The sequence below is a fragment of the Zosterops lateralis genome (genome assembly GCF_965231275.1).
Source record: "Zosterops lateralis genome assembly, chromosome: 2".
NCBI classification, from domain to species: domain Eukaryota; kingdom Metazoa; phylum Chordata; class Aves; order Passeriformes; family Zosteropidae; genus Zosterops; species Zosterops lateralis.
This window is the reverse complement of record NC_139763.1, coordinates 47002295-47021546: the sequence shown is the minus strand read 5'-3', so window position 1 is coordinate 47021546 and position 19252 is coordinate 47002295. Positions and strand designations below refer to the sequence as shown.

At 40.8% G+C, this 19252-nt stretch overlaps 1 protein-coding gene across 1 annotated transcript; it reads right to left on the bottom strand.

Moving 5' to 3' along the window:
• Nucleotides 1-11750: 11750 nt before the first annotated feature.
• SLITRK1 (SLIT and NTRK like family member 1) lies at nt 11751-13826 on the bottom strand (the record flags this gene model as incomplete). Its single annotated transcript, XM_083855802.1, has 1 exon — nt 11751-13826. The coding sequence occupies one exon, from the start codon at nt 13824-13826 to the stop codon at nt 11751-11753; it is 2076 nt and encodes a 691-aa protein (XP_083711928.1).
• Nucleotides 13827-19252: the final 5426 nt, after the last annotated feature.

Sequence of the window (19252 nt, the reverse complement as noted above, 5' to 3'; positions counted from 1 at the left end):
TATTTAGACTAGGTGGCCTAGATTCCTGTTAGAGTGAATGGAAAGAAATAAAACTTTTAAAACATGCTTTATCTCTTTCTAAATATGGATAAGGCTTATTTAGAGATTCAGACTTCCAAACACAGGTGTCCAAATGTGAACCAAGGATCTAAATTCCACATACAGTCAGTGAAAAGCCTAATCTTGGCCAAAGCATAATTGGCTGGTTTGAGATGTCTTAGGCTATCTCAGACAACCAGGACACTCGTGGAGTTCACAGATATGAACCAGGACCTGTAAAATAACTATAAGCTTCTCAAATGGCAGCTAGAGGCCATGTTGGATACCCAGGAAGCCCAAAATTATACTACATTTAAAAGTTGAGTTTTATGTTAAGTTCTGTTTAAACTGATCTGAGAACCTTTCTATTGTATATTCTCTATTCTCTGTTCTCTATCCTCTATTCTCTATACTGGCTGTTCCTTTGATGATGACTGTAGTAAGAATTCAGACACAACAGTTTACACCCAAATGACAATATTTAGTTAGCTAAATTTGGTGTCTATATCTACAGCTGAAATGTTCCTTGCATCCCAAAATGTCACATGAACCTGAACAGTTCCCATTTCTCCCCACTGACTGTACAGAAAGACAAAGGTGACTTGCTCAGCAGGAGAACTCTACAGTACAGCTGTGAGAATTTTAGCAGAATGAGTACACTGAAATTCATCTTCACAACTGAATGATGAAAAAAATCTTAATAGGCATATCTATTTATCTGATTAATATAATCCATGTTTTCAGAAAGTTAGAACTTTTGTCAGAACCCTTGCATCATAGTGAGGGAAGAGAGAAGAAAAGGAGAGTTAGTATCTGGTTTCTGGGCCTCTGCCTTAATACTGTCAATTAGGCTTGTCAATTAGTGTCAGTTGTGGTTATATTGATCTGTGTGCTTTATGGATTCTAACTAGAACTAGATTTATTCTACAAACTCAGATACTACAGCAAAGTCCATGGCTTCTAACTTTCAGTCACAACTGAATTAATTAATAGGGCTATTTTTCTAAGAAGGAGCTGGATTTAGTTATTTTCATCTTTCTCCTGTATTCATGGTATGTTTTTTGGACTGACATTAGTAAAACAAAAAAATTTACATGCTTACTTGAGACAATATTGTATATATTTTTATTTTATTTCATAATTGATGTACCATGATATATTGAAAGTAAATTGGCTTTGGATATTCTTTGGTTTATTCTGATCTATTTCTATGATACTAAATTAGGGATGTCCTCCTGAAACCAATAAACACTCTTGGGAAGCAGGAAAAAAAAGACAACTCATTTTTATTGTTGCCATTGTTGTTAGTATATTATCCTACTTTTTGATTTAAAGTAATGTAAGATAGAATATTAATATGGTGTAAAATTTTAAAAAGTTAATATATATGTCTGTGTTCCAGTATAACAGTGAACATTATTAAAAATGATAAATTGTGTGTATTGTCTATATTTTTCTGGTTTTCTTTTAATAAAATGTGTTTTGACTGTGGAAAAAATATTTGAAGGATACTCTTGGCTGCCTCCTTTTATATGTGTGTTCTTATTTTTAATTGAAAGTTCCAACCTGAGGATGTTATTCACAAGTGTGAGATTCATCACTCTTATCTCTAGCAATATAAAAGTCAAATAGCTTAGCTGTGATTTAAGTCACCCAACCTTAGAAGTTGCAATTCAGTTACAGACTGTGATGTGTAAATTCATGAGCTCACAATACAGCTGTTACTTTTTGGCTAGGGAACACTGAAAAGGCTTTAATGTAATCATCTGTAACATTTAAGGTATGCTAAAGCATCTTGCCTGAATTCCAGCTGCCAGGTCAGAATAGAAAATGTATTAACCCTGGACAGATATCTCAGGTATCCCAGGATGCCTTGAATTTCACCTAAGCATGTACATCTCAAATGATGTTGAAACCCTTTTAAGAATCCAATCCCAAACATCTGCCTTGAGTTCAAAGAGGACGAACACGATTGGCCATAACTGCAGCAATTTAAATTAAGGCAACAAACCATTCTAGTAGTTTAACATATAGTATTTGTACATATGGAAAAAAAAAAAAAAAAAGGAAAAAAGTTTTTATTTTTAAAATTTATTTCATTAAATAAAATTTTTCATTGCTATATTTTAGTCTGCTTATCCAATGTCTGTCAGAGGGAAAGGCAGAAAGATTGAGGGTTGTTCTAGAAATCCAATAGGATTTCTGAGAAGGAATTGCATAATAAACTGAGGAAAGCAGAAAGGAAAACAACAATAAAAACAACAACAAAAGCTACAATTTTTAAGCCCATCTATGAATCTCTAGTCCAAATGCTAAGACCACAGGAGATACACTGTGGATATTCACACTTCTAAATGAGCAAGAAACAGAATTAAATCATGGACTCAACCTCCAAGTACAAATTGGCTCATGTTCACATTGCCAAGGGCTTGCCCCTTCTGTAGCAATTTTGTCTTGGACAGAGCTAGTTGAGAACTATGGAAAAGAGCTAAGATATGGTAGAACAGTTATTCAGTAGGTATTCTCCATTATGGATTATCTAATATGGATTACAGTTTCAGTGTTTGAGTTTACCCACAGTCTGGTTTTGTTAGTTTAGAATAATAAAGGATCCTGTTGCAGTCAAAGACTTACGGGGCACTCAGTCTGATGCAGAAGGACCTATGTCATACAATTATGTTTTCTAGGTTTTCTTCTTTTGCTATTGTTTGAAAATTTGATTCCTCATAAATCCAGAGAGAAGAGGAATTTGTAACTGCCTTTTTCCCCTTACAAGACCGATTTTTCCTATTTTAGTAAAGCCTGACATTTGGAAAAACAGTAGTAACTCACTGAAAACTACAGAAACTTACAATGAATGGGATTGGGTCTATAAAAATATATATTCTTATGAAACATATATCTTAATAATTTCCATTTACTTTCCGTATCATATTAGATGTGATTATGGTTCCATTAATACAAGTAGTATCAACCATTCTTAAAATGAACATTCTTTACTAAATGTCTTTACCCTAAGATTTTTGTTTCATAATGAGAAATGAGAAATGTTTTCACAAAATGATCTATAGAAATAAGATCCATGTAAATCAACTGTATTACATTATCTGACCAGAACTCTGCTAATGATGCAACATTTCTAATCAAAACTGACCCTTTAAAATGCATAACATATTTCTAAACCTCATGATAATTTTTTTCTTTACTATTGTTCCATTCCTAATTCATCCATGTAACATAATGGACATGCTCAGGTACAGTAAGAATGTAGCTAAGAATCCTTGAATTTATTATTCAGATTGGAACTTATGAATGCTATGAATTTGTACAAAGGGAAAATGGGCTTAATTTAATATACATGTCTGCAGCTGAACTAATAAGTTTGGGCAGACACTAATTCATGGGCCTGTAATAAGAACAACTTCCTTCTCAGCCTAATTTTAATATTGTCTTATTGCCAAATCAACAGTCTAATCATTACTCTAAATATACATTCTAATTTGTGTAGTTGCAGAGGAGTATTGTCTTATATTATAATTTTAGTTAAGATCATCTTTCATTAATAGCAGCACAGTCATAGAAAGACCTTTCAAAAATGTGCGTGCTTCTTTTTCCCATGGGCGATCTTAGCCAATGTCAATAACATCTTTCACTCTGTTGCTCAGACCAGCAGTTCTTCTTTCTGAATAATTTCAGCAAACCTGCAGGGCCTAATATTGTATTTAGTGCATTCTTTTTGTTCATTCTTGCACTGTCATGTTTTGTTTCTGCATTGTGTTCTACATTAAATTGTATATATGTATATATATAAATTAAAATGCAAAAAAAAAAGTATTAAAAGGCAGAGAGAAAACAAACAAAGAAACAACACCACAAGTCATAAAGCCCTTAAATGCAAAAGGTATCTTCATTATTTTTACTGTAATTAGTATTATTATTTCCTGCCACATGTAATATCATTGGGCAGAACACAATTTCTGGGATCCAAGGTTATTCCAACAGTGAAAATGTACCTCAAAATTTAGAAAATTGCTTTTATTTTGGTGATTTAGACTATCCATTGGCCTAGTCTTTTGAGGAATGCTTCCAGGCAAGGATAATAATTTCATACACAACCTTTTTTCAAGTACCATGATCTTCACCACTCCATTTGTCAATATTTCCTTAACAAGCTAACTAAGGTAGAGACAACTCCACAACAAAGACCCCTCAAAAAACAACCTTTATAAACAAACTCCTTTTGAAACATTTGCTTCCCAAATCACAAGAGTGGCAAAAAATCCCATACTGTCTTGTACTTTCATTCTCTGCACTTGTCCCAGGCTAGGTTCTGGCACTTTTGTCCAGACAGTCCATATTGCTTGCAAAGTTCCCAGTACACAATACTGCCAACTTTGTTGTGCCATATTTATCCTGGGCAATTGAGCAATAGTCTCTAGAGTCTAGCTACATATTCTACATCCTGCACTTAAATCTTTCCTACCATCTGTCTTCCCTTAAAGATCTCTCATGTGAATAAGTTGTTACTGTGTGTCCATAATTAAATTATATTTTTCCCTTTTCAAACCTCCTGTGACAATCCACTTAACTGTTTTGCACTCTATTTTCATAAACCAGACTTTTTTCTTTTTTCTGAAACACTTTCCACTGCATTTTCTCATCCATTTGTAGCATTTATCTTTCATTGTGTTGAGCTTAATGACTTCAATAATGACTACAACCCTGGAGTATTGTATTCCTCATTTATATTTCAAGCTTGACCCCAGAACATGTTATTTATTATTATGGTATCAGCAATAACTGTCAGGATTTTTTTGTTGTTGTTACATTTTTGCTTCCTGAGCCCTATATTACTTTATGAGGTTACTATTATAGCTATTATGTACTATAGTGATTTCTAACAGCACTGGCTAAAATAGGTGTGTCATCCAAAAGCCACCGTTAGGATGCAATCCCAAAGTCAAAGAACTAGCAATTTGGAAAGACAAAAATAAAATCCAAGTTAGGAAAACAGATGGAAAGAGAGTGTGGTATGTGTGTGGCCTCTATTGATACTTCTGAAAAATAATGGTCATCCTTTAAAAAATGTCTTGGCTCATCAACCATCTCTGATATAAGTTATTTAATGTAATTTTAAGGGTCTGGTTTAATTCTCAAATGCATTTAATTATCTGCAGCACAGATGTATGTAACTGGAGCTACATTTAGTTCATTGAGCCACTCCTCTGTTTCTCCATAGACCTTCAGTGCCTTTCTGGTATCTTAAAGTACCTTGCCAGGGCTCCAGCTGATCACCTGTCCTACAAGCCTTGAGTCTTTTCTGCCAGAACCTCAGACACCAAGGTATTTCAAATTACTTATTTGAATCAAGGTATTTCAAATTATTTATGCGTATCAAGGGAACCAACCCACCAGACTCTGAGGGTAGATCAAGAATTCAATTCAGTTGTTCCCACATGGGTGTCTACTCCTATTTCAAATGCCCTAATGTATCCTAGAGTCCAGGTGCCACTCCAGAAATATTCAAGTGTGCCCTAGTTCTCATTTTACGTCTATCAGTTTCATGCACACACCTCAGATACTCCAGGACACCTCTTAGGATACTACTGACTGTAAGAGAAGCTCATTCAAACTAGGTGAGAAAGATGCCACCTAATTCCAGGTCAGAGAATAAGCCAGAAAATGAGTCATATTCCCTATTTTTTTTCCTACCAGACTATCCAGCAGTCCTAAGACTGCTTCTTAATTTCTCCATAAATGTTCTTTATTGTACCAGCCCATCTTTACTATTTGAAACCTCATTTAAAGTAAAAAGAACCATTATCTTCACATTCTTTTGCTTTCCTCAAGTCACACTTTAGTGGATCCTGTTTGCTAAAATTCCCACTTGCAAGAGATGCAGTTGATCCAGAAATGAAGTAACACAAACCAAATGTGACAATCCATGGTTAGACATGCTTTGAGACCAAAGCTTGAGGGGTCTGTCTGAATGCTCATGACATCATCAAAACTCATTAATAGCTAAGAGAATTTGTTCCAGTGGCTTAGCTGGGAAGTAGCTGAGGGGAATCAATCTGACTACCTAACAGAAAGGGAGAAGAAGTACTGAGGAATTCTGAGGGTGCCAATGCCTCTGCAGAGCCAATGCTTTCTGCCAAGGGCACCTTCTGCCACTTATACTAATAAATAATGGTATTTTAAGCAGTCATTCACCTAGGGTCAACTGAGTGTGTTCTACAATGGGCTTTTTCTGTCCATTCTTTACTATGAATTTTTGTATGAAGCAAGAGACTATTTCCTTCCAGGGGACTTCCTGGTGACTTTATTCCTCTCTCACATGACTGAAGAATGTATATAAGAAGTATTCACAAAAAATTGATTCAGAAACTTTAACTAGTAAATGGAACCATTCAGCATGACAATATAGCCATTGACCTGGTAATTAATCTTGGAGAAATAATACCGAGAGATCTCACTTGTATTTCTTAACCCAAAAAGATAAAATTATAAAGGTTTCTGAAACTCACAGATAATATGTTAAATATCATCTTCTGTTACAAGTTAGCCCAGTAAGGTACCATGGCTAAACACAATCCTAATGAATGTAGTTTCATATAATAAGTTTGCAACCTTTTTATTCCACATTTTCTTCAATGCTAATATTCCTCTGGGGAAAACTGAGTAAAATATAATGATTCTTGTGATTTTGATTGGTCGTGTCCATACTTCTAATGCCATTAAAAAGATTGATCATTTTAAACAGGCAACAGAAATACCTGCATATTATTAGGACAACCATATCTTATCAACACAACTTATTAATTCTTCACCCTCTGACTTCTTCCTAAATACAGAAAAAGGCATTTGTGCAGTAGTCAAATATTTTGAAGTCCTGCCCAATGCCTGGAAATTTCCTTCCATAAATAAAAAAACCCACAAAAATTTGAACTGCACAAACACATCGAATAATATTCAGCCACAGAAATTGTCCTACTTCCCATCTTAATTGTATTTGTCTGTGGGAACATAAATACAGAACACAGAACATAAATACATGAATACAGACGGATCTACCTAATGAGATCCTTTAACATCTAAGAGTATCCATTTTTGATTACAAGTGAATAAAAATGTAGCCAAAGTCTCTCTGACTGATTCAAAAAGTATGAAAAATTATAAAGTATAGAATAAAACAACTGCCATGCAGGTTCAAACTCCAAGTATAATAAAAAACACAAGCATGTTAAAGGTTTGACTATATCTTGTGCACCATTTTCCAAGAAAGCCACCCAGATGAAGCCTTGTCTTGAAGAAGGTTACACAGAAAAGAAAAAGAGTAATTTAAAGGTCTTTCGTTTAATTTCAAACAAATTCCCACTGCCTTTTGCAATTTAAGAAACCACTGACAAAAATACAAGTGAAAGAGTTTGTCACTTTACTAGGATATACTTGTCTCTGGGAAACTTTCATGTTTGTGAGACCTACAAATTGTTTCATGAATAATAGAAGGTAGAAATTAATCTGTGGGGAAGGATGAGCATTTTTCAGCCTCCTTCTGCTCTAATTTTCACCCTAATGAGTTTTGCCACCAGCTTAAAAAAGTGTGAAATGTTCACCTTGAGGTCATGGCTTTTCTACCTGAGTAAGGCTAGTACCCAAAACATTTTCTTCTACATCAGATAACATCTGCCCCCACTCTTGCTTAAAAAAAAAAAATCTAACTCACACCAAACAATAAACCTGCTCAAAGATTAGGATCATTTAGTTTGCAAGGAGATCTGAAACTATTTTCAATGCAACTGCACTGAAGTTATAAAATAACCTGACACAGCCAATACATTTAGTAAAGCAACATAATAACACATTTCTATGCAGTTCCAACAGGACAATTTTTCTCAAAATGACACACATCACCCTGGGTATGAATTTAAAATTTCTTCAGGTTGCTTCTAGAATTCCATTCACTCTTCTGCCATGGCATACAGGAGGCTACCATGTATAAAGGCATAGATTTCTATGGCAACAGTTTAAATTCTAGGCTATTCTTAGTTGAAGTGTTTGCAGAAATAAAAACAAACCACAAACAACCCTTTTTAAACTAACTAAATAATATATCTCTTTCTTTTCTGCCTTTTCTGAAAGAACAGTAATGTCTTTGCTGTGATGATTAATAAGTAACTTAATGGGATATTTACTATGCTTGAAGTTACAAGATTCTAAAGTTAGCAGGAAAAAAATGTCCATTTTGACACAGCATGGATGTTGTATAGGCTTCCAGTGTTAGAAATAGTATCATGACAGTCTTTATCCATAAATAGAAGGTTTACTTTTATGGTTATTGTTAATGCAGTAAACTGAAAATATTTAATATATGCACTTCACTCCTCTTCAAAGCATCCTCAATAATCCCTTTTCTTTCTCCTATATTTCTTTTTTGTTGAGTGTTTTGTTTGATAAAAAAAAATCATGGAAGTGTTAAACAAGTAAATAAGATAAGCATTGTAATTCAAGGCCTGGTAAGTATTACATCATCTCAGAGAGTTGGGTGATCTATGTATCTTAAGGGCAAGTGTCTGCAAGACAGAAGCAAGAATCCTGTGAATGTTAAAATCAGAAAATGACATAGAAAATTCCATTTTGTCATTTTCCCACAACCTAGAAAAAGGGTGATAAATACATTTCTTCAGCATTTCAATTGAATTAGCATTTCTATTTAGGTATTCCAATGAACTAGAACTTTTAGGAAGCTAAATGAGCAAATTTGCAACTTTATGCTACTTTTCAATAATGACAAATCAAAATTAATATTTAGCATTATATTCTCTGAAATGCATTCATGTCTGATCTCAGACAGTGATTTGACATTTTAATTTATCGCGTGTTTTATCTAAACTTCCATTACAATGCTTGAAATGTAATTATTATTCTTTTTAACATAGGATGTATTCTTAATTTTCTCAGTTCCTCAATTTTACCACTGCAATATCATGAAGAAGGCAGCTAGACCTAGGTAGTCTTCTAAGGGTGCACTAGCTTATACCTAAACAGCTTATTTTGGGCTATTTCTAAGCTACATTTGATGTCCTCCCAAGGACAGAAATACTGTCTCACACATAAGTGCATTTGTTTTTTCTTCTCAAACTATTCAACAGTGGATTGCACAATGGCAAAGTAGTGCCTCTACTGCCATCACTTTTTCTTACACAGTGTCCTGGCAGAACAATCTGTCTAAGGAAGCAGCAAGGTCTGATAAAGAAGGGACCTTGAAATAGGAATGGTTTGTATCGTTAAGCAGGCCATGCCATTTTCAGAGCTGCACAACCAAACTTCAAGGTATTTTCTAGGAGACTGCAGATTTTTCCACAGTGATCAAGGATTCTGGAGGAATGATGCATTCCCCATATTTAATCCTTCATGGATACCTCGAATCAGGCTTCTGCCTCACTTTCAAGAGCGTACCTATTGTAATGTGTATGTATGCCTGTTTTCTCCTCCCAGATCCCAAAGGTGGGCATTTTCTATAAAGCAAACCAAATCAGTATTTGAAGTTTAGCAAGTCCCTTACGGTGTTTTACTCTTTAAAAGGATTGTCTGCCTGAAGAAAGCCAGGAGCAACGTGACTGAAATTCTCCATGTCTCCACTGGGACTTCAGCTGTGAGTTACAAGTGATTTGCAGAGACTTTCGCCTTTACAGGTTTGACTGAGTTTAGGGGCACTTTCCCGTACAGGAACGGGATCAAAGGCGAGCTGCCTGAAGTCCAACTGCAGCACTGTGCCGTGTTTTTTTCAGCTTTTAATATCAAAGGGTGGAGGTACCCAGTGCAGGAACGGGAAAATCTCTGCGCGGTAATTCATTTTTTCCCAGTGGCAGCAGCTGCTGGAGCCCGGCTGCCCACAGCTGCCCCACCGGGCAAGCTGCTCCCGGGTGGGAATTCTGGCCGGGGAAATTCGGCTCCAGCTTAATGAGACCAAGCTGGGCAGAGGCACTTAAAGCAAATTCCCACTAACATCCCTAATATATCTGCAGCGTGTGCAGCAGAGGCGGTGACAGCAGCGGCAGCAGCATGAGATTCACAATATTAATAAAGGGATTCACCGCCTCGTTTAAGGAAAAAAAAAAAAAAAAAAAAAAAAAAGAAAAAAAAAAAAGGGAGGGAAGGGAGGGAGAGGGGAGGAGGCAGGCAGGAAACTTCTCTGTGTTATTTACATTGGGAAAGGGGGGAAGGAAGGGTGTTTGTGCCTCTGCCTGTGAATGAATGAGAAAGAGGAAGGGAGGGAAAGAAAGGGAGGGAGAGAGAGAGGGAGGGAGAGAAACACACACTGAGCACTGAAAGGAGGCTCTGTCCCCTAAACCCAAGTAACCCGTTTGCAAGAATTGGATGCTGGAAAAATGGTAAGGACCAGGAGTTGAAAACATTTTCACTTTAATACTGAAAAAATATGCCATTATAAAATCCTCGAATAGAATTAGTAAGTTTCACTTGCTTCCTCAGTTCTGTTTTCCTCAAATTATAGTAAGATTTACAACAGCACAGAATTTTCTACCATTAAACTTTGCAGCCTAAGCGCTAGAGTGACATTAATTGGTCATGCTTAACTGCCTTGGATTTTTCTTTCCTTTTTTTTTTTTTTTTTCTATGTTTACACTGTTACCATAATAGAAATCAAGGGTACTAATTTTTACATTCAGATGGAAAGGCAATACTGATTATGTATATTGAAAAAGAAGAGAGAGAAAACAAAACCAAAGCCTTCCCTCCCCACCTCCCCCCAAAAAAGAAACACAACCCATTATCAACAATGCAAATCTCCCCCAGAAAAGTAATTCCCACCTAGACATAAAAATAAAAATTAAAAAAAAATCCAATGAGAATATTCATGCAACTATGTCTTAAATAAAATCTTTACAATTTTTTTTTCCACAGTAAAAGTACGATCTCTACTGTCTATTGATCACACCAAAAATAAAAATAATAAAAAAAAAAAGGCGAAATGGCACTTTTTATTATTATACTGTATTTCGTATATAGAAGGTTTGATACGAAGGGACTTATCAGGTAAGAGGGATGGATGATGGTGTGAACTAGACGCTGCTTCCAGTCAGGGGCTGGAGCGTCCCTGGGGTGCGTTGTATCCATGCGAGCCATGCAGCACTTTTTTTTTTTCTTTTTTTTTTTTTTTTTTTTTTTTTTTTTTCTTTTTTTGTCCATTTGTCTGTTTGTTTTGGAGTCAGAGTCATTTATTTACATTACATTCATGCCTTCGTGCAACTTTCCACTCCTGCTTTGCCGTCAGGAGGAGGCCAATACCAGTCCTCTGCCCTCCCCTCGTTTTCCCGGCCTCCTGGAAAAGGGTCGGTCCACAAGGGAAGAGGGCAAAAAAGCAAATCAAACCCCAACACAACTGAACAAAAGCCCAACAAAACCAGGAGCCGTGTTTGGCCCTGGCAGAGCCGAAGAGAGCTGCTCCCCCCTGTCCGTCCCGCGCACGGCGGGGGATGCGCGCCCCGCGGAGGATGCGCGGCGCTGCAGGGACGCGCTCCGGGCTCCCCCCGCCACCGGGCCCCGGCGCCTGCCAGGAGGGTCGTGAGGAAGGGCGTGCGTGGGTCTGTGTGGTTCGCTTCTCACAAAAGGTGGCAGCGGAGGTGCAGAGCTGTCCCCGGCCGGTGAACGAAGGGCCGGTCCCGGGTGGCGGCCGCCCCCGCCCCGCCTCAGTCCGACAGGGAGTGGGAGCCGCAGTCGTACACCCTGTGCGCCCCGTCGGCGCTGTAGGGCCCGTTGTGCCAGTAGGACGAGTCGCAGACCGTCTGCAAGGAGTTGATTTCAGATGCAGAGGAGTTGGCGTCCCTCCTCTTGGAGCGCTTTCTGTTCCTCAGGATGAAAACCAGCATGCCAACCACTGTGAAGGCAGAGGTCACAAAAACCAGCAGAAGCCCTGGCACTAGCACCGAAATAGAGACCCGGCTGGTCTCCAAGTATGAGTTGGAGTGAGTACCTGTCTCTGTCAACCCGGTGCTGTTTTTGTTAGAAGTTAATGTGGGTGAGATTTTTAGCTGAGGGCAAATCACATCGTTGGAGAGAGACTCGAAATCCTCCTTGAAGAAATCTTCAGGGGATTCACACCTCAGGTCACTCATAATCACCTTGGGGCGCAGCATCTCTGCCCACTGTTTGAAAGGCACGATAGGGCAAGTACAGTCCCATGGGTTCCCGTGCAGGTCAATCTGGGTGATGGAGGTGAGCTGGTCCAGCACCCCCGCCACAGGGAGGTACATGAAATAATTGTTGTGTATGCTCAGCTTGGAAAGCGAGACCCCGGCAAACACATCTACTGGGAGAGACCTCAGCAGATTGTTGTTGAGGATGAGGACTCTCAGTTTGGGCATCGCGTTGAAGGTGCCAGGCATGATCATCTGGATCCCATTAAACTCCACATTCAGATACTCCAGGTTTTGCAGCCCGGCAAATTTCTCGCGGGACAGGGTGTCTAAGTAGTTGCTATCCATGTAGAGCCATCGGAGATCAAAGAGGTTCTTGAAGGTGTTGTTCTCAACGGTGGCAATGTTGTTGTTGCCCAGATCGAGTAAATTAAGTTTTCGGTAATCCAGAAAGTGGGATTTCCTGATGGTGTGTATTTTGTTGTCTCTCAGAAACAGCTCCTGCACGTTGGATGGCTTCGGCTTCAAATCCACCAAGCTGCTCACATTCCTATCATTGCAATTAACCTTTAAACCCGAGCCAGGGATCTGATCACAGCTGCAGATGTGCGGGCAGGAAAAGGTAGCCGGTAGCTTGCTCTTTGCACTCACTGTCGACACGGCAGCAGTGGGTTTGGTCTTGATTTGCCAGTTGACAGGAATCTTTGTACCTCCGTTTGGAGCAGATCCTGGCGTTGCAGGGTCTTCTTTGCCATGTATTTTAAAGGGGGTTGGAATGGGACCAGGATCGCAGGTTTCTTCTTCGGCAGGGGGAGCAGCTAGGCTGGAATCTACTCTGTTCTTTTTACACAGCTCCTGCTCTGTGGTCTCATTTAAATCTTTGCCCTGCAACCTAGTGGGAGCTTCACAAATCACTCTGCCGATCAAAGCGTTTTTAGGTATGTTTTCCAGCCATTCTTTCAACGACAGCAGATCGCAAGTGCAGTCCCAGGGGTTATCCTCTAGCAGGATTTCAGCAATGCCTGGGATCTGCTCCAGGACCTCCTCGTAAGGCAAGGTTTTAAGACGGTTTCCCCGGAGGTCGAGGTGGGTGATCGGCACATACTGAAACACGTTGGGGGGCAAGGTGCTGATGAGATTGTCATTTAAAATCAGCACCTCTAGCTTGTTTAAGTCCCTAAATGCTCCTGGGTCAATATCCCGCAACAGATTAAAATCTGCCTGGAGGTATTCCAGATCGTCCAGCCCCAGGAAAGTCTGCTTCCTGAACGATTTGATCTTGTTGTTGTTTATGTGCAAGCGTTTCACCAGCTGCAGCCCAAGGAAAGCCCCAGGAACAATCTCATGCAAACCATTGTTTTCCATGTGCAAACTGACCGCATTGTAAAAGTTAGCAAACTCATTAGGGAAAAGTCGAGTCAGGGAATTGCCATGCAGGAATAAATGGTAAAATTGGGAAGTTGGGGCGGTGAAATGTTGCAGGCTGGTAAATCCCTTTTTCTCACAGTCTACGTGCAAATCCCCTTCTATCTCGTTGCAGGCACAGATCTTCTCTTTGCAAACGTCCCCTGTAACGTTTCCAGCAGCAAAACAAAGAGACGTCTCCAGCAACAGAATCCAAAGCAGCATTTTTAAACCGAGCAATTCATTCCCGATCTCATCACAAAGTAACAGCAACCATCCTCCTCACACGGAAAGCAATTCCAGTTCATTCAATACATTAAATGTCCGAACCAGCAGCAAAGGGGGAGGAAAAAAAAAATGTGTGGGGGAGCAGGGAGGGTCGGTGGAGGGGGGGTTGCTTTCTTTTCTCCTCTCTCCCCCCCACGCACAACTGCAACAGCCCAGATTCCAGTCAGTAATTATATCCACAAACTATCCAGGCACGTACTGCAAGGCAGGCAAAAAAAAAAAAAAAAAAAAAAAAAAAAAAAAAAAAAAAAGTAGAAGGAAAAAAAATCCCCCTCCTCGCTCGCCCTCCCTGACGCCTGCCGGGCAGCTAAGTGGAGATCTGCCGGCCGGGCTGGCTCACCGGCACCGTGCTGCTGGCCCGCGGCCGCCGCTGCATGTTAGGGAGGCGCGGGCGGGAGCGCGGCGCCGGCCGCGGAGGCTGCGCGGCTCCGCGCGGACTGACCTTGCCGCGCTCCTCGCCCGCCGCCCGCCGGGCGCTGTCCAGCGCCGCGGTGCTGAAACGCCCGCCCCAGCCCAGGCGCTGCCCGCCCCAGCCCAGGCGCTGCCCGCCCCAGCCTAGGCGCTGCCCGCCGAGCCGCCGGCGCCGCGCCGCGCCTGCCCCCGCTGCTGCGGTGCGCGGCTGCCCATGCCCGCCGGCCGCCGGCGCCTGCCCAGGGGCCGGGGCCGGGGCCGTCCGCCCGCCCGTCCGCCCGCGCCGCGCCTCGCCTCGCCCTGCCGGCCGCGCTGCCTCCCCTCCGCGCTCCCTCGCTCGCTCCCTCGCTCGCTCTTCTTTCCTCTTTCTTCCGCTGCTGCCGAGCCGCACGCTCGCACACACTCACATGCACGCAGAGGGAGAGTTGCTAAGAGGCTCTGCTCGTTTCAACCTGGTGCACACTGAAAGATCTGACACCCTCTGCTGAGCTGCAGTGGCAAAAATCCATCTGCTGAGGGAATGCTGGAGAAGAAAAAAAAAATCAATCCACGTACAGGGCAAGCGTTAAAAACGCTGGCATTAAAAGCCGTAGATCTATTCAGATGTGTTCTCCTAAATGGATTATTTAATTTATTTCTTTTCATTTAAAATGGAAAGTTTAGCATTCCCGTCCTCCCGGTCGGTTCCTTATTGCCCCCATTCACACACACTCACACCTGCACAAGAAGGAGAGGAAGGCTCGTTTGACTCATCGTATTTCCCAATGACTTGAACAGAATTAGTGTCAGGGTGTCAAGCGAATAGCAATTTGAGGTAATTATTCTGCACGCCATTTTTATCGTTGCTTTAAATGCGTTTCTTCCTCCCCTGCAGTCTAGGGGGTTTTATGCTGGATTTTGTCTCTTGCTGGTGTTCTCTATGCAATGTCGAACCTTGGATTAATGTACTCTCTATTTTTTCATAATTTAAGTGATCACAGAGAAGAGGGTAGGTAGGGGGGAGGGGATTGCTGCACCGTGAGCAGTTCACGCTACCTGTTCCCAGGGAATGTAGTGTCTCCCTTAAGGAGGGCAGAAACTGGCGGTTATTCTTATCTCTGTATAAAAATCTAGGGATGCGTGTATGTCCACGCATATATATTTCTCTAGGGATGCTCCTTATATACTCTCTGTGGAAATAAAACGCCTGCTTCCCTCGACACCCTCCTTCTCGCTCCTTCCCCCCTCCCCCCCCCCCCCCCGCTGCCCTTTTCCAGCTCCCATCCTTCTGGCAAAAGAGATTACACAGCGGAAAATTCGGTGCCTGGCCTTAAAGACAGGAGCCAAGCATACAAAAGTTTCTGCATCATTTGGACGGGTTTCAGATGCCTACGAGCGAAGGACCAGTTGCACCTCTGGTGGTGCAAGTGGAAACCCGCGTTTCCCCTGCCTTGCTCTGAGAAGGAGGAGGAGGAGGAAGAAGAGGAGGAGGAGGATGAGGGGGAGGGGGAGAAGGACGGGAGGAGGAGGAGGAGGAGGACGGGGAGGAGGCGCGAAGGCGGGAGAGGCAGCCCAGCCTCCTGGTGCCTCCTGCAGCCCGGGGCTGCGCCTCTCGAGTCCGGCGCCGCTGGTGAACTTTGCGGCATACTGGTAGGGGGGGATATAACAGCGGGAGTGGGCTGGAGGAGGGCTATTTATAGGAAAATTCAGAGAGCCATATGGAACCTGCACCCCCTGGTCCCGGCGGCATGTTAATTTGGTCAAAGCTTCTCCCTGGCTACCGCTTGCAAATAAATCAGACATCCTGCCCATGATGATCTTATCAAATTAATGTAATTAGACCACAGACAAGTTACAACAGTTACCGTGGCCATTTCAAGTCCCTAGGATGAATAATTGGTCTTTTGGTTTGTTCTGGTGGGCAGGGACCAGGGAGCAATGGGGAAATGGGGCAGGAAATGGGACAGGAGGAGGAAACAAAACAGACAGAAAGAGAGAAATCCTGACCCTGAAAAAGCTTATCCAATAAATTACAAATGGGCTATAAGAGATAAAATGCCACTGAGACAGAAACCACCACAAGAAATATATAGGTGGTTTCACTAGGAAAAGAAAAAGAGGAAAGGAAACTTGGCGCCACATTGGGGCACATTAATTCATTTCTCCTGATGGATTCTTTGACTTTGTCTCTCAGTGATGTCAGGGTGGAAAGGTGGGGGTGCAAAGCTGTCTGGAAACCTTCCATCGATCAAATATTGCAGCCTCAAAGTGCAAGTGGACCTGGAGGCAAGGAAGCCCTAGGACAACCCATGGAGAGAAGCAGAACAGTTAGAGAAAGAAAAAAGGGTCAGGGTGGGAGTCAAGGACACAGTACTTGGTGCCAAAAGCTGTGACAAGGACACTGTGAACCAAGTCTTTGTAGAGGAAAGACTGAAAATCTGGAGCCTGATGAAGACTCCCTGGGATGCGAGGCAGGAGGACTTGTTCTCCTGCTGCCTTAGAATAAAGCTTCCAAGCATCTTTACCTTCATGTTATTAAAATTGTTCAGGCACCGTAAAAACAATCAAAATGCAACCAGAGGACCTGAACATTAACAAGATATTAAATAAATAAGTATGAATTGAATAAGTGGAAGGAGACAATGACCTGTTGTTGAAGCATGAAGGACAGATAGTCTGCTTCTTACAAAATATCTGCTGAGAGGTGGGAACTGGTGGAAGCCATCTGGGGACCTGGATGGTTTTAGAGTGGTTAAAACCTAAAAAGTAAAAATTATGCCAGAAGAAATAAGAGGATGCTATGTAAGTTCCAAAGGAGTATTCATCTAAGGAAGCCACTGTGTTTTCAACTGTATACTTTGGAGATTGATGTCTTATATATAAAATATATGCATTGAGAGAGCATCTGCTATGCAAAAGTCAACATCTAGGAGACAATTCAGAGAGGAAGAAAAAAGGCACCATCCATTTTAGATTTGATATCTGCAGTTTTTTATTCTATGAGCCAAACTACACAGAAAGATCCAGAAAATTAATCTATTACTCAGGGCCATAATCCTAAATATCTAGGTTTTTTCAACTTATTGAATTAAGTTTGGGAACATGTATCTTAGGGTAAGAGGCCTGCCTTTAAGAGATGTAAGGAAATACCTATTGCTGGGTGAGGTTATCTGGGAGCTGAAATGTTTTACTCTGTTACTTAGAGAGTGTTGTAAAGTGAGAGACCATACAGCGTTAAAGTGCCAATTAATCTGGGTCTTTAAAATTCAATATCCAAGTTTGCAATCCATACACAGGTTGTATAAACAGAACTCACATAATCCCCTCTATATTATCCAGAAGATCAGATAAGGGAAAGAGCATACACGTATATTGTCCTTGACTGTTATCTTTTACCTCATGTTTCTGCAAATTCTAGAAGCCTAAAACAATAAGCAGCCTACTTATACCTTTCCTCTGGGTGTAAAGTCCATATTTAACCACATACAAGCCAAATGAAACCATTTTGAATAGAAATGGGTATATCCATAATATGGAAAATTACTTGAAAAAGGAAAAGGTAGTGGGATACTTCTTCATTTTCCCAATTAGTAATCTCCCGTCTCCCTGTTGCTATGGCTATGTAAGTAACATTGGGTAAGGGTGTATTTGTGCTACTTTGGAACATTTTAAAAAGCTAGTTACTTCATCTAACACTGTAGAACTTGCAGAGCAGAACTCAGACCATCTGCAAAGGTTCTAGAGAAGAAAGCAATTATTATGGTAGATATCCTGATTTCAGTGTTTGTGCTGTGTACTGTAAAATTGGCTTCATTATTTCTATGGAGGCATAAAGACATCCTACACTGTAGACATGATGTTGTGTGTGGATACGCACACGTGCATACATATATACATATGGACACAGACATCTGCTTATGTGCACTACACATCATGATAGACCAGCAAATAAAAGATCATTATCTAAGTTGAAATTACATATTTGTTCAGGCTTTGACTATGGAATTTAACACAGGTTGGTAGTTAACATAGATGCCTCCATATGTTGGAGCTCTTGCAGAAACTACGCTTTTCAGTGCATACAGTGACTTTAAACCAGCTCAAATAAACAAGTTTTAACTAAGTGTAGAAGGGTTTAAGCTAATATCAGGATCTCCTCACAGAATTTTCTATCTCGGTATATTTCATAGGCCAGACTTCACACACAGCTACTGGATTTCAATCTAAATTGCAATTAGACCTAACAAGGTTCCCAAAACTAGATAATTTTCTCCTATATATTTCATTTTTCTAAGGGTAATGGCTTGTGAGCATGTTCCAAGTCTCCCTGTGATATGTTCATCAGACGGAGCTTTGCAAAATGATGCAGTGCTGGATGATGATGATGACTAAAAAAAAAAAAAAAAAGAAAAAAGAAAAGAAAGTTAGAGAAGTGAGTGGTTTGCCTACTTCTATCTAGTGAGTAGGAGACTGGCTCATGATGAGAAAATAAAAAATTCTCTATCTTTTGCAATGTAAGAGCCAGCCCACATGTTTTTCTTTCTTGGCTCATACCCTCAACCACCGGGCTACCAACTCTCTTGCTGCAGCTGTTCTACTTTACAAGAAAAATAATTTTGAGATCCCTTGGACCATGGAAAGACAGTAGGGGAGCATGAGTTACAGCACTTGCCAGGGTGTGCACAGCCCTGGGAGGACTTGCTTTGTGCTTTCATGTGAGACTGAGCTTGACCTAATAAACTTCACATATCAGATGTTTAGATTATGGAGCTGGTAGTAAAATCCATCGACATTCTTCTCCAGTATACATTGACATCAGACCTTGAGGTAATTTTGTGTTGGAAACAGTGGCTGAATAGGTCACAGGGTTAATCTTAAAAGGTTAAAACCTTAGGTGTCAGAAGAGGAAATAGGAGTCAGAAAGATGGACAGATTTTGCATCCATCTTGCATGTAGTCTGCCATAAAACCTGT